This window comes from Oncorhynchus clarkii, unplaced genomic scaffold (assembly GCF_045791955.1).
Source record: "Oncorhynchus clarkii lewisi isolate Uvic-CL-2024 unplaced genomic scaffold, UVic_Ocla_1.0 unplaced_contig_6320_pilon_pilon, whole genome shotgun sequence".
NCBI lineage: Eukaryota > Metazoa > Chordata > Actinopteri > Salmoniformes > Salmonidae > Oncorhynchus > Oncorhynchus clarkii.
In genome coordinates, this window is record NW_027261141.1 from 185,001 (window position 1) to 203,795 (window position 18,795).

General features: G+C 41.8%; 1 protein-coding gene across 1 annotated transcript in view; it reads right to left on the bottom strand.

Moving 5' to 3' along the window:
* LOC139405210 (CUB and sushi domain-containing protein 3-like) overlaps positions 1–18,795 on the bottom strand; it is a gene marked incomplete at its 3' end in the record, with an annotated part of 429,588 nt that overhangs the window by 168,563 nt on the left and 242,230 nt on the right. Inside the window, exons 25-29 of the mRNA XM_071147639.1 lie at positions 15,239–15,430; positions 10,413–10,539; positions 8,385–8,587; positions 7,467–7,658; positions 3,997–4,135 (exon numbers count right to left, since the gene is read on the bottom strand). Of these exons, the coding sequence (XP_071003740.1) occupies positions 3,997–4,135; positions 7,467–7,658; positions 8,385–8,587; positions 10,413–10,539; positions 15,239–15,430 (853 nt within the window). The remainder of the gene's footprint in view (positions 1–3,996; positions 4,136–7,466; positions 7,659–8,384; positions 8,588–10,412; positions 10,540–15,238; positions 15,431–18,795) is intronic.

Here is an 18,795-nt window from a genome sequence, read left to right on the forward strand (position 1 = left end):
GTAACATCATGACTCAGATACCAGTAGAGAGGAACACCACACCACAGTAACATCATGACTCAGATACCAGTAGAGAGGAACACCACAGTAACATCATGACTCAGATACCAGTAGAGAGGAACACCACACCACAGTAACATCATGACTCAGATACCAGTAGAGAGGAACATCACACCACAGTAACATCATGACTCAGATACCAGTAGAGAGGAACACCACAGTAACATCATGACTCGGATACCAGTAGAGAGGAACACCACACCACAGTAACATCATGACTCAGATACCAGTAGAGAGGAACAACACACCACAGTAACATCATGACTCAGATACCAGTAGAGAGGAACACCACACCACAGTAACATCATGACTCAGATACCAGTAGAGAGGAACACCACACCACAGTAACATCATGACTCAGATACCAGTAGAGAGGAACACCACAGTAACATCATGACTCAGATACCAGTAGAGAGGAACACCACACCACAGTAACATCATGACTCAGATACCAGTAGAGAGGAACACCACACCACAGTAACATCATGACTCAGATACCAGTAGAGAGGAACACCACAGTAACATCATGACTCAGATACCAGTAGAGAGGAACACCACAGTAACATCATGACTCAGATACCAGTAGAGAGGAACACCACACCACAGTAACATCATGACTCAGATACCAGTAGAGAGGAACAACACACCACAGTAACATCATGACTCGGATACCAGTAGAGAGGAACACCACACCACAGTAACATCATGACTCAGATACCAGTAGAGAGGAACACCACACCACAGTAACATCATGACTCAGATACCAGTAGAGAGGAACACCACACCACAGTAACATCATGACTCAGATACCAGTAGAGAGGAACACCACACCACAGTAACATCATGACTCAGATACCAGTAGAGAGGAACACCACACCACAGTAACATCATGACTCAGACTCAGAGAGGAACACCACACCACAGTAACATCATGACTCAGATACCAGTAGAGAGGAACACCACACCACAGTAACATCATGACTCGGATACCAGTAGAGAGGAACACCACAGTAACATCATGACTCAGATACCAGTAGAGAGGAACACCACAGTAACATCATGACTCAGATACCAGTAGAGAGGAACACCACACCACAGTAACATCATGACTCAGATACCAGTAGAGAGGAACACCACAGTAACATCATGACTCAGATACCAGTAGAGAGGAACACCACACCACAGTAACATCATGACTCAGATACCAGTAGAGAGGAACACCACACCACAGTAACATCATGACTCAGATACCAGTAGAAAGGAACACCACAGTAACATCATGACTCAGATACCAGTAGAGAGGAACACCACACCACAGTAACATCATGACTCAGATACCAGTAGAGAGGAACACCACAGTAACATCATGACTCAGATACCAGTAGAGAGGAACACCACACCACAGTAACATCATGACTCAGATACCAGTAGAGAGGAACACCACAGTAACATCATGACTCAGATACCAGTAGAGAGGAACACCACACCACAGTAACATCATGACTCAGATACCAGTAGAGAGGAACACCACACCACAGTAACATCATGACTCAGATACCAGTAGAGAGGAACACCACAGTAACATCATGACTCAGATACCAGTAGAGAGGAACACCACAGTAACATCATGACTCAGATACCAGTAGAGAGGAACACCACAGTAACATCATGACTCAGATACCAGTAGAGAGGAACACCACAGTAACATCATGACTCAGATACCAGTAGAGAGGAACACCACACCACACCACAGTAACATCATGACTCAGATACCAGTAGAGAGGAACACCACAGTAACATCATGACTCGGATACCAGTAGAGAGGAACACCACAGTAACATCATGACTCAGATACCAGTAGAGAGGAACACCACAGTAACATCATGACTCAGATACCAGTAGAGAGGAACACCACACCACAGTAACATCATGACTCAGATACCAGTAGAGAGGAACACCACAGTAACATCATGACTCAGATACCAGTAGAGAGGAACACCACACCACAGTAACATCATGACTCAGATACCAGTAGAGAGGAACACCACAGTAACATCATGACTCAGATACCAGTAGAGAGGAACACCACACCACAGTAACATCATGACTCAGATACCAGTAGAAAGGAACACCACAGTAACATCATGACTCAGATACCAGTAGAGAGGAACACCACACCACAGTAACATCATGACTCAGATACCAGTAGAGAGGAACACCACAGTAACATCATGACTCAGATACCAGTAGAGAGGAACACCACACCACAGTAACATCATGACTCAGATACCAGTAGAGAGGAACACCACAGTAACATCATGACTCAGATACCAGTAGAGAGGAACACCACAGTAACATCATGACTCAGATACCAGTAGAGAGGAACACCACAGTAACATCATGACTCAGATACCAGTAGAGAGGAACACCACACCACACCACAGTAACATCATGACTCAGATACCAGTAGAGAGGAACACCACACCACAGTAACATCATGACTCAGATACCAGTAGAGAGGAACACCACAGTAACATCATGACTCAGATACCAGTAGAGAGGAACACCACACCACAGTAACATCATGACTCAGATACCAGTAGAAAGGAACACCACAGTAACATCATGACTCAGATACCAGTAGAGAGGAACACCACACCACAGTAACATCATGACTCAGATACCAGTAGAGAGGAACACCACAGTAACATCATGACTCAGATACCAGTAGAGAGGAACACCACACCACAGTAACATCATGACTCAGATACCAGTAGAGAGGAACACCACAGTAACATCATGACTCAGATACCAGTAGAGAGGAACACCACACCACAGTAACATCATGACTCAGATACCAGTAGAGAGGAACACCACACCACAGTAACATCATGACTCAGATACCAGTAGAGAGGAACACCACAGTAACATCATGACTCAGATACCAGTAGAGAGGAACACCACACCACAGTAACATCATGACTCAGATACCAGTAGAGAGGAACACCACAGTAACATCATGACTCAGATACCAGTAGAGAGGAACACCACAGTAACATCATGACTCAGATACCAATAGAGAGGAACACCACACCACACCACAGTAACATCATGACTCAGATACCAGTAGAGAGGAACACCACAGTAACATCATGACTCAGATACCAGTAGAGAGGAACACCACACCACAGTAACATCATGACTCAGATACCAGTAGAGAGGAACACCACAGTAACATCATGACTCAGATACCAGTAGAGAGGAACACCACACCACAGTAACATCATGACTCAGATACCAGTAGAGAGGAACACCACACCACAGTAACATCATGACTCAGATACCAGTAGAGAGGAACACCACAGTAACATCATGACTCAGATACCAGTAGAGAGGAACACCACAGTAACATCAGCTGTCAAATGTTTTCATTTCAACTTTAATTTCCTGATGATTCTACATGTTGAATCTCCCACAGTTCATCAACCCCCAGCAGGCGATCTCTAACACACTGCAACACTCTTCTGCTCTCAGCTGTTCGTCTCTCTGGTGTGTTTCAGTTCAGAAGTTCAGTTCATTTCAGAAGATTACCTGAATGGAATCGTTCATTCATTTGTTTGTTCGTTCATTCATTCGTTCGTTCGTTTGTTCATTAATTCGTTAATTAATTCGTTTTTTCATTCGTTCATTCATTCATTCGTTCATTCATTCATTCATTTGTTTATTCATTGATTCATTCATTCGTTCATTCATTCGTTCATTCATTCGTTCATTCATTCGTTCATTAATTTATTCGTTCATTCATTCATTCGTTCATTTATTCATTAATTTATTAGTTCGTTCGTTCATTCATTCATTCGTTCATTTATTCATTAATTTATTAGTTTGTTCATTCATTCATTCATTCGTTCATTCATTCATTCATTCATTCCTTACCTGATAAAAGCCAGTGATATGACGTAGTCTGAGTGGACAGCGATCAGCCAATCACAGTCTTTGCTGTGCGGGTAGGGGAGGGGGAAGTTGGGGGAGAGGATGAATCCTGATGATCCTGTTACATTACCCCCACAGGGAGCTGCAGAAACACACACACACACACACGTTCAAAATATACAGTACCACATAATGTTGTGGTTTTAATGTCTTGGTCACGGTACCGTTAACCTCTAACCACACCGGGGGTTTTCAGACAGAATAATACAACTAGAAAATATCCCTAGCAGGGTTTAATTTGTACGTGTCACAAATACAGTTAGTAGGAAAGACTGACCCCATTAATACAGACTGACCCCATTAATACAGACTGACCCCATTAATACAGACTGACCCCATTAATACAGACTGACCCCATTAATACAGACTGACCCCATTAATACAGACTGACCCCATTAATACAGACTGACCCCATTAATACAGACTGACCCCATTAATACAGACTGACCCCATTAATACAGACTGACCCCTGTTATATCCACCAAAACGGGGTTGAAAAATGACCTTTTAATGCCCCACTATTGCAGAAAGCTTCGCAGAATAAACACAGTTATATTCCTAGTAGTATATATATATATATATATATATATATTTATATATATATATTGTTATCATAGATGTTTTATTTGATTTATCCAGGAAGTCCCAGTGAGGTCAGAAGACCTCTTTTACAAGGCAGACCTGGTGTTTAAGAGGCTCGCTGATACAGCCTGAGGACAGAATAACTCTCGCTGTAGTGTTAAACGGAATAACCCCTCGTTCGGTTCCTAGGAGCCCGTCTTTGAAACCCCTGACGATGCAAACAGAACAACCACAGATATATATTCATTTTAGTGTATAATGTACAGCCCCACCAATACAGATGGAGGGCTGATAAACCAGCTATATATAATGTACAGCCCCAACCAATACAGATGGAGGGCTGATAAACCAGCTATATATAATGTACAGCCCCAACCAATACAGATGGAGGGCTGATAAACCTGCTATATATAATGTACAGCCCCACCAATACAGATGGAGGGCTGATAAACCAGCTATATATAATGTACAGCCCCACCAATACAGATGGAGGGCTGATAAACCAGCTATATTTCATATACAGCCCTACCAATACAGATGGAGGGCTGATAAACCAGCTATATTTCATATACAGCCCTACCAATACAGATGGAGGGCTGATAAACCAGCTATATTTCATATACATACCCCACCAATACAGATGGAGGGCTGATAAACCAGCTATATTTCATTTACAGCCCCACCAATACAGATGGAGGGCTGATAAACCAGCTATATTTCATATACAGCCCCACCAATACAGATGGAGGGCTGATAAACCAGCTATATTTCATATACAGCACCACCAATACAGATGGAGGGCTGATAAACCAGCTATATTTCATATACAGCCCCACCAATACAGATGGAGGGCTGATAAACCAGCTATATTTCATGTACAGCCCCACCAATACAGATGGAGGGCTGATAAACCAGCTATATTTCATGTACAGCCCCACCAATACAGATGGAGGGCTGATAAACCAGCTATATTTCATATACAGCCCCACCAATACAGATGGAGGGCTGATAAACCAGCTATATTTAATATACAGCCCCACCAATACAGATGGAGGGCTGATAAACCAGCTATATTTCATATACAGCCCCACCAATACAGATGGAGGGCTGATAAACCAGCTATATTTCATATACAGCCCCACCAATACAGATGGAGGGCTGATAAACCAGCTATATTTCATATACAGCCCCACCAATACAGATGGAGGGCTGATAAACCAGCTATATTTCATGTACAGCCCCACCAATACAGATGGAGGGCTGATAAACCAGCTATATTTCATATACAGCCCCACCAATACAGATGGAGGGCTGATAAACCAGCTATATTTCATATACAGCCCCACCAATACAGATGGAGGGCTGATAAACCAGCTATATTTAATATACAGCCCCACCAATACAGATGGAGGGCTGATAAACCAGCTATATTTCATATACAGCCCCACCAATACAGATGGAGGGCTGATAAACCAGCTATATATCATATACAGCCCCACCAATACAGATGGAGGGCTGGGCTACCAGTAGTATAGTATAGTATAGTATAGTATAGTATGATATAGTATAGTGCAGTAGTACATCCTCACCAATACAGATGGAGGGCTGATAAACCAGCTATATTTCATGTACAGCCCCACCAATACATCTGGGTGGGATAGTCTGCCAGTAGTATAGTATAGTATAGTATAGTATATTATAGCATAGCATAGTATCGTATAGTATACTATAGTATGGTATAATACAGTATACTGTAGTATAGCACAGTATAGTACGGTATAGTATATATAAGTACAGGATAGTACAGTACAGTAGAGTACAGCACATTACAGTATAGAATAAATAAGTACGGTATAGCACAGTACAGTATAGTATAGATAAGTACAGTATAGTACAGTATAGTATAGAACAGCACGTATTGTATAGATCAGTACAGTACAGTTTAGTACGGTATAGTATTTATAAGTACAGTAGAGTAAAGTATAGAACAGCGTAGTATAGTATAGCTCAGTACAGTACAGTATAGTACAGTATATTATAGTACAGTACAGTATAGTATGGTATAGTATATATACGTGCAGTACAGTACTGGGCTGCCAGTAGTATAGTATAGTATAGTATAGATCAGTATAGAATAGATCAGTATAGTGTAGTATAGTATAGTATAGAATAGATCAGTATAGCATAGATCAGTACAGTGGTAAATCCTCACCAATGCAGCTGGGAGGGCTGGGCTGCCAGTAGTATAGAATAGTATAGATCAGTATAGTATAGATCAGTATAGTACAGTATAGTATAGCATAGTATAGATCAGTATAGTATAGTATAGATCAGTATAGTATAGTATAGTATAGTATAGATCAGTATAGTATAGTATAGTATAGTATAGATCAGTATAGTATAGATCAGTATAGTATAGTATAGTATAGTATAGTATAGTATAGTATAGTATAGATCAGTATAGTATAGATCAGTATAGTATGATATAGATCAGTATAGTATAGATCAGTACAGTGGTACATCCTCACCAATGCAGCTGGGAGGGCTGGGCTGCCAGTAGTATAGAATGGTATAGATCAGTATAGTATAGATCAGTATAGTATAGTATAGTATAGTATAGTATAGAATAGATCAGTATAGCATAGATCAGTATAGTACTGGGCTGCCAGTAGTATAGTATAGTATAGTATAGATCAGTATAGTATAGTATAGTATGGTATAGTATAGAATAGATCAGTATAGTATAGTATAGTACAGTATAGTATAGTATAGTATAGTATAGTATAGAATAGATCAGTATAGCATAGATCAGTACAGTAGTAAATCCTGACCAATGCAGCTGGGAGGGCTGGGCTGCCAGTAGTATCTGTTGTCCACTTGGATGCAGGTGATCTTGCTCTCTCCCTGCAGCTCATATCCTGGATCACAGGAGAAGGTCACCGTATCATCTGGTTCTCTCCCATCTCCGTGACGACTGCCGTTCATAGGCAGGCCTGGATCTCTGCAGGCTGTCGCCACTGAACCTGGAGACACACGGCAGACATGACGTTACGCAACAGTTGAAGGACACACAGCAGACATATGAGACCCGTTAGCTTCCCAGTTCATATGAGACCCGTTAGCTTCCCAGTTCATATGAGACCCGTTAGCTTCCCAGTTCATATGAGACCCGTTAGCTTCCCAGTTCATATGAGACCCGTTAGCTTCCCAGTTCATATGAGACCCGTTAGCTTCCCAGTTCATATGAGACCCGTTAGCTTCCCAGTTCATATGAGACCCGTTAGCTTCCCAGTTCACATGAGACCCGTTAGCTTCCCAGTTCATATGAGACCCGTTAGCTTCCCAGTTCATATGAGACCCGTTAGCTTCCCAGTTCATATGAGACCAGTTAGCTTCCCAGTTCATATGAGACCCGTTAGCTTCCCAGTTCATATGAGACCCGTTAGCTTCCCAGTTCATATGAGACCCGTTAGCTTCCCAGTTCATATGAGACCTGTTAGCTTCACAGTTCATATGAGACCCGTTAGCTTCCCAGTTCATATGAGACCAGTTAGCTTCCCAGTTCATATGAGACCCGTTAGCTTCCCAGTTCATATGAGACCCGTTAGCTTCCCAGTTCATATGAGACCCATTAGCTTCCCAGTTCATATGAGACCAAATATTACAGAGTTGAAAGTAAATAGAATCTATAAATGCTCGTCTTTCTTGTCACTCAAGAAACTGAAAGGTATTCTTCTTGAAACACTCACTTGAGAAGTCGATGGCGAAGCCAGACTTGGTGATGTAGAAGTCAGTCTGGAACTGAACGGTGACAACGTTGAGGGTGCTGTGTATCCCCTCGGGGAGCAGGGAGCCAGACACCTCCCTCAGAGACATCTCATTTTCCGCTGGTCCGTCCCAAACCTCCAGGATGTCGTGAGATGCCTCTGTGTCGAACGCCAGGAACTGGAGGCTTAGGGAGGATGGGATTTAATAAATCGGATAAAAAAAGTAAAAAAGATTTTGGCCAAGACAACACCAATTTCAAATCACAAATTATTCATATTCTATCTGTATTCGCTTGAGGTTGTGTGCATTTTCTGTTTACTCTATCACCAAGTGTCTGGCAGGACAAACCATCTGAAAACCATTCACATCTTCCCTTTGACTGGTGCCAGGCACTGGAGGGCTAGTTGGGAAGGATTGGGATCTGATTAGACAAACCAACTCCACAGTCAGGCAGCGACCGAAATGATTAGAGAAACTACAGTACCTCTACAGGCAGTCACCAACTGTGTATTCTGAATCTTTAATTACTTGGTTCTGAGTAAAGCATGAACAATATCTGGAAACGCAGAAGGCTATGTTTTGTAACGCATTAATATGTGAGATACCAGAGAAGGATGCCCCATTTTTTTTCTCTTCATTTTAATTTCATGGTAAAAAAAAAAGGTAGATGAGTACCAGGATTTTCGTTATGCAAAATGTGCCGCCGGACAAGATGACTAGGAATATTTTAATTTAACGCCCATTTTTAGTAAATTATCTGACCCCCATAGCCATTCGGTTTGCGTAACCCATTAGGGTGTCCACCACACGGTGCTCAGAATGACAGAAATCATATTTAGATTATGGTAATTCATCTTCATAGAACGTGTAACTTCCTGTCATGAAAGCTGCCCAATAAAACATCACTTTCAAACATTTTCCCAAAATGCAATTCGTGGGGAAAACACCATTCTAAACGGTGCACCTTGATGCGAACGGTTTCAAATGTGACAGAGATCTCAGTTAGAAACTTAGAAAGAGGTGGGGAACCTAAAGATGTATCAACTAAGACGAGTTGCTAATATGACTGAAGGATTGTGCCTTTGACTTTCTGGACAATTGAAAAAAAAAATGTTTATATAAAAACCAATAGAACAGGAAAGAAATCTTGGTTTCAACGGCAAATTAGGAAGTCTTTATAAAATAACTGTCTGAGTGTTTCTACGGTGGGATATTACCAGGAGCAACGAGCTGAGGAGCTGCAGGACCTGGAGAAGTCTTTATAAAATAACTGTCTGAGTGTTTCTACGGTGGGATATCACCAGGAGCAACGAGCTGAGGAGCTGCAGGACCTGGAGAAGTCTTTATAAAATAACTGTCTGAGTGTTTCTACGGTGGGATATTACCAGGAGCAACGAGCTGAGGAGCTGCAGGACCTGGAGAAGTCTGACAAGTGATATTCAGCTCAAAAAAGGCTCTGTATGCTGTGCTCATGTGATAAATCTAAGGGAAACTCTGATGCGTACATACCTCCAAAGCCAATTACCAGCTAAGGGAAACTCTGATGCGTACATACCTCCAAAGCCAATTACCAGCTAAGGGAAACTCTGATGCGTACATACCGCCAAAGCCAATTACCGGCTAAGGGAAACTCTGATGCGTACATACCGCCAAAAGCCAATTACCAGCTAAGGAAACTCTGATGCGTACATACCTCCAAAGCCAATTACCAGCTAAGGAAACTCTGATGCGTACATACCTCCAAAGCCAATTACCAGCTAAGGGAAACTCTGATGCGTACATACCGCCAAAAGCCAATTACCAAACTGTGCATTATGAATCATAATTTAATGATTAAAGTAAGTAAATATTTGACAAGATGTTATCTGAAACAACAGCAGGACTGTTTTGTAATGCATTAACATAGAAATGGTTCTGTATGGTACCAGACAAGGGTACCCCATTTTGCCTATACATTTTGTGGTAAAAAAGTTAATATCCGATTCCAATTCTATATTTGAAGTAGCTACCTGACGATGTTTCCAGAGTTGACAGTGATGGTCCAGGTACAGCGCAGGTTGTTGTCGTAAGGAAAGGGATATCCAGGAGACAGGATGCGGCCTGTAGGCTCACCTTTGAACCTACCGCCACACTCCGCTGGAGGCACACACACACACAGAAACACACACACACACAGAAACACACACACACACAGAAACACACACACACAGAAACACACACACACAGAAACACACACACACACAGAAACACACACACACACAGAAACACACACACACACACAGAAACACACACACACAGAAACACACACACAAAAAAACAGGTCACTAACAGGTCATCCGACCTTGTCAACATCCAACATCTAAACAACAGAACAGTTCCCTCGAGTGAAAATGTATTAAAGAAATACATGCACACACAACTGCCAGACTTGTCAAATCAGACTATTCCCAGTTATTCAACACGGAGAATACACACAAAAAAACAGAATAGAGATCTGAATACAAATGACTAGCGGTCAGTAAATCCTAGAGTAAAGCCCCTTTCTCCTTGTACCTGGTAATGGAATGGTGTGCGGTAGACAGAGTACCTAAAGTACTTAGAAATGCCTAAATTATGCCTCTTAATGGCCCCATGAATTACCTTTAAAAGACTGTCCAGATAATATATGTGTCTGGTCCTGGTCTGTGGGAGAGAGACTCAACACTGCACATTTTGAATTTCTCAGCTATTGTCCTGGTTATCATCAGCCATCAGTATCGCTAACAAACTATCCACACTTCATTAGTATAAATTACATGATCTAACTATCTATCTATCTATCTGATCTAACAACAGATCTAACTATCTATCTATCTGATCTAACACATCTAACTATCTATCTATCTGATCTAACAACAGATCTAACTATCTATCTATCTGATCTAACAACAGATCTAACTATCTATCTGTCTGATCTAACAACATATCTAACTATCTATCTATCTGATCTAACAACATATCTAACTATCTATCTGTCTGATCTAACACATCTAACTATCTATCTATCTGATCTAACAACAGATCTAACTATCTATCTATCTGATCTAACAACAGATCTAACTATCTATCTATCTGATCTAACAACATATCTAACTAACTATCTATCTGATCTAACAGCAGAACCATAACAGGTATCAAAGCAGAAAGCAAGCATTTCATCAACTGTCTCTCTCTCTCTCTCTCTCTCTCTCTCTCTCTCTCTCCTTTGTCTCTCATGTTTCTCTCTCTCTCTCTCGTGTATCTCTCTCTCTCGTGTTTCTCTCTCTCTCTCTCTCAATTTCAATTTAAGGGGCTTTAGTGGCATAGGAAACATTTGTTTACATTGCCAAAGCAAGTGAAATAGATAATAAACAGAAGTGAAATAAACCATAAAAAATGTACAGTAAAACATTACACTCACAAATGTTCCGAAAGAATAAAGACATTTCTATGTACAGTGTTGTAATGATGTGCAAATAGTTAAAGAACACAAGGGAACATAAATAAACATAAATATGGGTTGTATTTACAATGGTGTGTGTTCTTCACTGGTTGACCTTTTCTTGTGGCAACAGGTCACAAATCTTGCTGCTGTGATGTCACACTGTGGTATTTCACCCAGTAGATATGGGAGTTTATCAAATCAGTTTGTGGGTAGTGGGCACATAGCCTGTCTTCTCTTGAGAGCCAGGTCTGCCTCCTGTGGCATTTCTCAATAGCAAGGCTATGCTCACTGAGTCTGTACATAGTCAAAGCTTTCCTTAATTTTGGGGTCAGTCACGGTGGTCAGGTACTCTACTCTCTGTTTAGGGCCAAATAGCATTCCAGTTTGCTCTAGTTTTTTTGTAAATTCTTTCCAATTTGTCAAGTAATGATCTTTTTGTTTTATCATGATTTGGTTGGGTCTAATTGTGTTGCTGTCCTGAGGCTCTGTTGGGTCTGTTTGTGTTTGTGAACAGAGCCCCAGGACCAGCTTGCTTAGGGGACTCTTCTCCAGGTTAATCTCTCTGTAGGTGATGGCTTTGTTATGGAAGGTTTGGGAATCTCTTCCTTTTAGGTGGTTGTATAATTTAACGGCTCTTTTCTGGATGTTGATAATTAGCAGTCCCTCTCTCGTGTTTCTCTCTCTCTCTCTCTCTCTCTCTCTCTCTCTCTCTCTCTCTCTCTCTCTCTCTGAAGCTCTATCGCTCTCTGTTTTACATACAATAAACTCACTGTACCTGTTGAAAATTATTTGCTATTCAAGATGGATAAAAGACTTCCTGTTAAAATTGTGTTAGCTCCTGCTCTTTAGGCCAGACACTGATTTACAACCAAAACACTGCATACACAAGAATCCTCTACTGTCTTTCTGTATGCTCTCGCACTCTCTCTTGTCTCTCTCACTCTCTCTTGTCTCTATCTCTCTCGTTTCTCTCTTTCTCTCTCTCTCTCTCTCTCTCTCTCTCTGTCTCTCTCTCTCGTCTCTGTCTCTCTCTCATTTCTCTCTCTCTCTCTCGTTTCTCTCTCTCTCTCTCTCTCTCTCTCTCTCTCTCGTTTCTCTCTCTCTCGTTTCTCTCTCTCTGTGTCTCTCGGTCTCTCTCTCTCTCTCTCTTGTCTCTATCTCTCTCGTTTCTCTCTCTGTCTCTCTCTCGGTCTCTCTCTCTCTCTCTCTCTCTCTCTGTGTCTCTCTCTCTCAGTGTCTCTCTCTCTCTGTTTTACATACACTAAACTCTCTGTCCCCGTTGAAAAGGATTTGTTATTCAAGCTGGATAATAGACTTCCTATCAGTAAAGTGTTAACTCCAGCTCTTTAGGGCCAGCCACTGTTTAACAACCAAAACACTGCATACAAAATAATACAGTAGTAGCTCACAGGAGATATTCCTGAATAAATCCATGTTAAATAGAGAAACCAAGGCTCCGTGGCATTTATGAAGCCACTCTGTAGCTACACCTGCCAAATGTTTATGTCCATCTTTTACCAGAATCTATCAGCACAATCCACCGCTGATACACAGCTTCTCTACACCTGCTAGACTCAAGCTAATTGCAGTGAATAACTTCAGTGGTTTGTCCTCCTCGCCTTCACAATGGACTGAACCTAATGCAGGAATCTAAACATCTAACACTGATCACAGACGGGAAGGATGGAAAACGGACAAAAACCTTTTTAAAAAATGGATGATTTGGATAGACGTGCATTAGTCCATGAGCTACTAAAAAAAAGAGACATTTAAATGTTTCCAATCACTCAAAATGAAATAAATAATAAAATGCGATGAGTTAATTATTTGAAATCACTGCACTACAATACAGCACAATGCTCTCACTTAACGTTAAAAACCAACTGGCATCAAGACCACTTAACATAAAGAATCAACTGGCATCAAGACCACTTAACATAAAGAACCAACTGGCATCAAGACCACTTAACATAAAGAACCAACTGGCATCAAGACCACTTAACATAAAGAACCAACTGGCATCAAGACCACTTAACATAAAGAATCAACTGGCATCAAGCCCACTTAACATAAAGAACCAACTGGCATCAAGACCACTTAACATAAAGAATCAACTGGCATCAAGACCACTTAACATAAAGAATCAACTGGCATCAAGACCACTTAACATAAAGAACCAACTGGCATCAAGACCATTTAACATAAAGAATCAACTGGCATCAAGACTACTTAACATAAAGAACCAACTGGCATCAAGACCACTTAACATAAAGAATCAACTGGCATCAAGACCACTTAACATAAAGAACCAACTGGCATCAAGACCACTTAACATAAAGAACCAACTGGCATCAAGGCCACTTAACATAAAGAACCAACTGGCATCAAGACCACTTAACATAAAGAACCAACTGGCATCAAGGCTACTTAGCATAAAGATCCAACTGGCATGAAGACCATTTAACATAAAGAACCAACTGGCATCAAGACCACTTACCATAAAGAACCAACTGGCATCAAGACCACTTAACATAAAGAACCAACTGGCATCAAGACCACTTAACATAAAGAATCAGCTGGCATCAAGACCACTTAACATAAATAACCAACTGGCATCAAGACCACTTAACATAAAGAACCAACTGGCATCACCCCCATTCTCAAGGATCAATTATTCTGAACAAAACATGAGAGCTATTTGTCTTCTCCAACTAAATGAAAAGCGGAACGTTTTTCCAACAGTCCAATTAAGTGGAAATCATGTAGGACTAAATCCCTGAGATTAACACTGAGCTCAGCAATGTTGACTGTCTGATTGGACTGTATACTAATATGGGCTGCCAGGGAAAGGATGCAGGGAGGGAGAGAAAGAGAGCGTGAGAAAGACAGAGAGACAGAGAGAGAGAGAGAAAGACAGAGACAGAGAGAAAGAGAAAGAAAGAGAGACAGAGAGAGAGAGAGCGTGAGAAAGACAGAGAGACAGAGAGAGCGTGAGAAAGACAGAGAGACAGAGAGAGAGAGAGACAGAGAGACAGAGAGGGAGAGAGAAAGAGAAAGAAAGAGAGACAGAGAGAGAGAGAGCGTGAGAAAGACAGAGACAGAGAGAGAGAGAGAAAGAGAAAGAAAAAGAGACAGAGAGAGAGAGAGAAAGAAGAGGAGAGAGAGACAGGGATAGAGGGAGTGAGGTGGGGGAGGGAGGAAGGGAGATGGGATAGAACAAGAGAGAGAGATGGAGAGAGAGAGAAAGAGAAAGAAAGAGGTGCGAGAAAAATAATGAGAGAGAGAGACAGGAAGGGAGGGAGATGGATAGAAAGAGAGAGAGATGGAGAGAGAAGAGAGATTGAAAGAAAGAGGGGGACAAGGAAGGATTACCTATGCATGAGGGCAGGTGGTTGTCCCACGCTCTTCTCTCTCGGGTCATGCACTTGAGTATGCCACTTCCGTGCAGGGAATAACCTTGGTCACAGCCGTACGTGATGGCACTGCCAGCGAAGTGCCCCTGGTCGCTGACTTTGAACCCAAACTGAGGCACCCCGGGATCCTCGCAGTGAGACAGATCAAAACCTGCCAGAGAGTTATAGAGTAGAGGAGAGGACAAAGAGGGGAAAACAGGTTGTATCATTATGGAGACTGTCCTAGAGACAACACACATTATAGAGACTGTCCTAGAGACAAAACACATTATAGTGTAGAGGAGAAGACAAAGAGGGGAAAACAGGTTGTATCATTATGGAGACTGTCCTAGAGACAACACACATTGTAGAAACTGTCCTAGAGACAACATACATTGTGGAGACCTTCCTAGAGACCACACACATTATAGAGACTGTCCAAGAGACCACACACATTATAGAGTGGAGGAGAAGACAAAGAGGGAAAAACTGGTTGTATCATTATGGAGACAGTCCTAGAGACAACACACATTATGGAGACCTTCCTAGAGACAAAACACATTATAGAAACTGTCCTAGAGACAACACACATTATGGGGACCATCCTAGAGACCACACACATTATGGAGACCATCCTCGAGACAACACACATTATGGAGACCATCCTCGACACCACACACATTATAGAGACTGTCCTAGAGACCACACACATTATGGAGACCATCCTAGAGACAACAGACCTTATAGAGACCATCCTCGAGACAACACACATTATGGGGACCATCCTAGAGACAACACGCATTACAGAGACCGTCCTAGAGACAACACACATTATGGAGACCATCCTAGAGACACCGCACCTTATAGAGACCGTCCTCAAGACAACACACATTATGGAGACCATCTTAGAGACAACACACATTATGGAGACCATCCTAGAGACGACAGACACAAGGACACACGTGCTCACATTATGGCTGCACACCTGGAGACTACACACATTATGGAGACCATCCTAGAGACCACACACATTATGGGGACCATCCTAGAGACCACACACATTATGGAGACCATCCTAGAGACAACACACATTACAGAGACCGTCCTAGAGACAACACACATTATAGAGACCATCCTAGAGACAACACACCTTATAGAGCCCGTCCTCAAGACAACACACATTATGGAAACCATCCTAGAGACAACACACATTATGGAGACTGTCCTAGAGACAACACACATTATGGAGACCATCCTAGAGACAACACACATTATGGAGACCATCCTCGAGACGACAGATGTGCTCACATTATGGCTGCACACCTGGAGACAACACATTCACACACTAGAGCACATACACAAGGACATACACAAAACTCAGAAAACAATGTGTCTGCATTTCAACTAGTAAGTGTTTCTGGGAACCAGCCATAGTGTCACACAGTGACATAATCTCATTCCTCTGCATTGTAAAGACCAGAGGAGGCTGCTGAGGGGAGGACAGTTCATAATAATGGCTGGAACGACGTGAATTGGAAACGGCATTAAAAACACATTGAAAACATGTTCGCTACCATTTCACTCATTAACAGCCATTAGCACGAGCCCGTCCTCCCTTATTAAGGTGCCACCAACCTCCTGTGGTAAAGACATTAACTATGTCCTATGTAGCACCCGATGCTCTGGTTAAATGTAGTGCACTATATATCTACAGGGAATAGGGTGCCATTTGGGACGCGGGCCTTATTGATTAATAAAGCGTGGGAATAATGTCCCGCTTCAGAACATAGTGAGTATGGTGGACTTAAAGTCCCATTAAATGACTAAGCAGGAAAAAGATCCTTTCTGGACAGAGACAACAATTACATCTAGCTAATTAACTGCTCAAGTGACCGTGACTCTGGTAGCAGGATGGAGAAGTGCTATAGGCTAAGGCTCCTCTTAACAGTGGGATGAAGGGAAAAATATTAACCCTATGTGTTAGGGATGAGGTATTAACCCTATGTGTTAGGGATGAGGTCTTAACACTATTTGTTAGGGATGAGGTCTTAACCCTATGGGTTAGGGATGAGGTATTAAGCCTATGTGTTAGGGATGAGGTATTAAACCTATGTGTTAGGGATGAGGTCTTAACACTATTTGTTAGGGATGAGGTCTTAACACTATTTGTTAGGGATGAGGTCTTAACCCTATGGGTTAGGGATGAGGTATTAACCCTATGTGTTAGGGATGAGGTATTAACCCTATGTGTTAATCTACCACCCCACTACCACTATCAGATTAGAGCCATAATGGAGACTAGACATCTACCACACAACTACCACTATCAGATTAGAGCCATAAAGGAGACTAGACATCTACCACCCAACTACCACAATCAGATTAGAACCATAAAGGAGACTAGACATCTAACACTATTGGATTAGAGTCATAAAGGAGACTAGACATCTACCACCCCACTACCACTATCAGATTAGAGTCATAAAGGAGACTAGACATCTACCACTATCAGATTATTGCCATAAAGGAGACTAGACATCTACCACTATCAGATTAGAGCCATAATGGAGACTAGACATCTACCACCCCACTACCACTATAAGATTAGAGCCATAATGGAGACTAGACATCTACCACCCAACTACCACTATCAGATTAGAGACATAAAGGAGACTAGACATCTACCACCCAACTACCACTATCAGAATAGAGCCATAAAGGAGACTAGACATCTACCACCCAACTACCACAATCAGATTAGAACCATAAAGGAGACTAGATAGACATCTACCACCCCACTACCACAATCAGATTAGAACCATAAAGGAGACTAGACATCTACCACCCCACTACCACAATCAGATTAGAACCATAAAGGAGACTAGACATCTACCACTATTGGATTAGAGTCATAAAGGAGACTATACATCTACCACCCCACTACCACTATCAGATTAGAGTCATAAAGGAGACTAGACATCTACCACTATCATATTAGAGCCATAGTGGAGACTAGACATCTACCACTATCATATTAGAGCCATAGTGGAGACTAGACATCTACCACTATCAGATTAGAGCCATAATGGAGACTAGACATCTACCACTATCATATTAGAGCCATAATGGAGACTAGACATCTACCACTATCATATTTGAGCCATAATGGAGACTAGACATCTACCACCCAACTACCACTATCAGATTAGAGCCATAATTGAGAATACACATCTACCACCTCACTACCACAATCAGATTAGAGCCATAAAGGAGAATAGACATCTACCACCCCACTACCACAATCAGATTAGAACCATAAAGGAGACTAGACATCTACCACAATCGGATTAGAGCCATAATGGAGACTAGACATCTACCACCCCACCACCACTTTCAGATTAGAGCCATAATGGAGAGTAGATATCTACCACTATCAGATTAGAGACATAATGGAGACTAGACATCTACCACTATCATATTCGAGCAATAATGGAGACTAGACATCTACAACTATCATATTAGAGCCATAATGGAGAC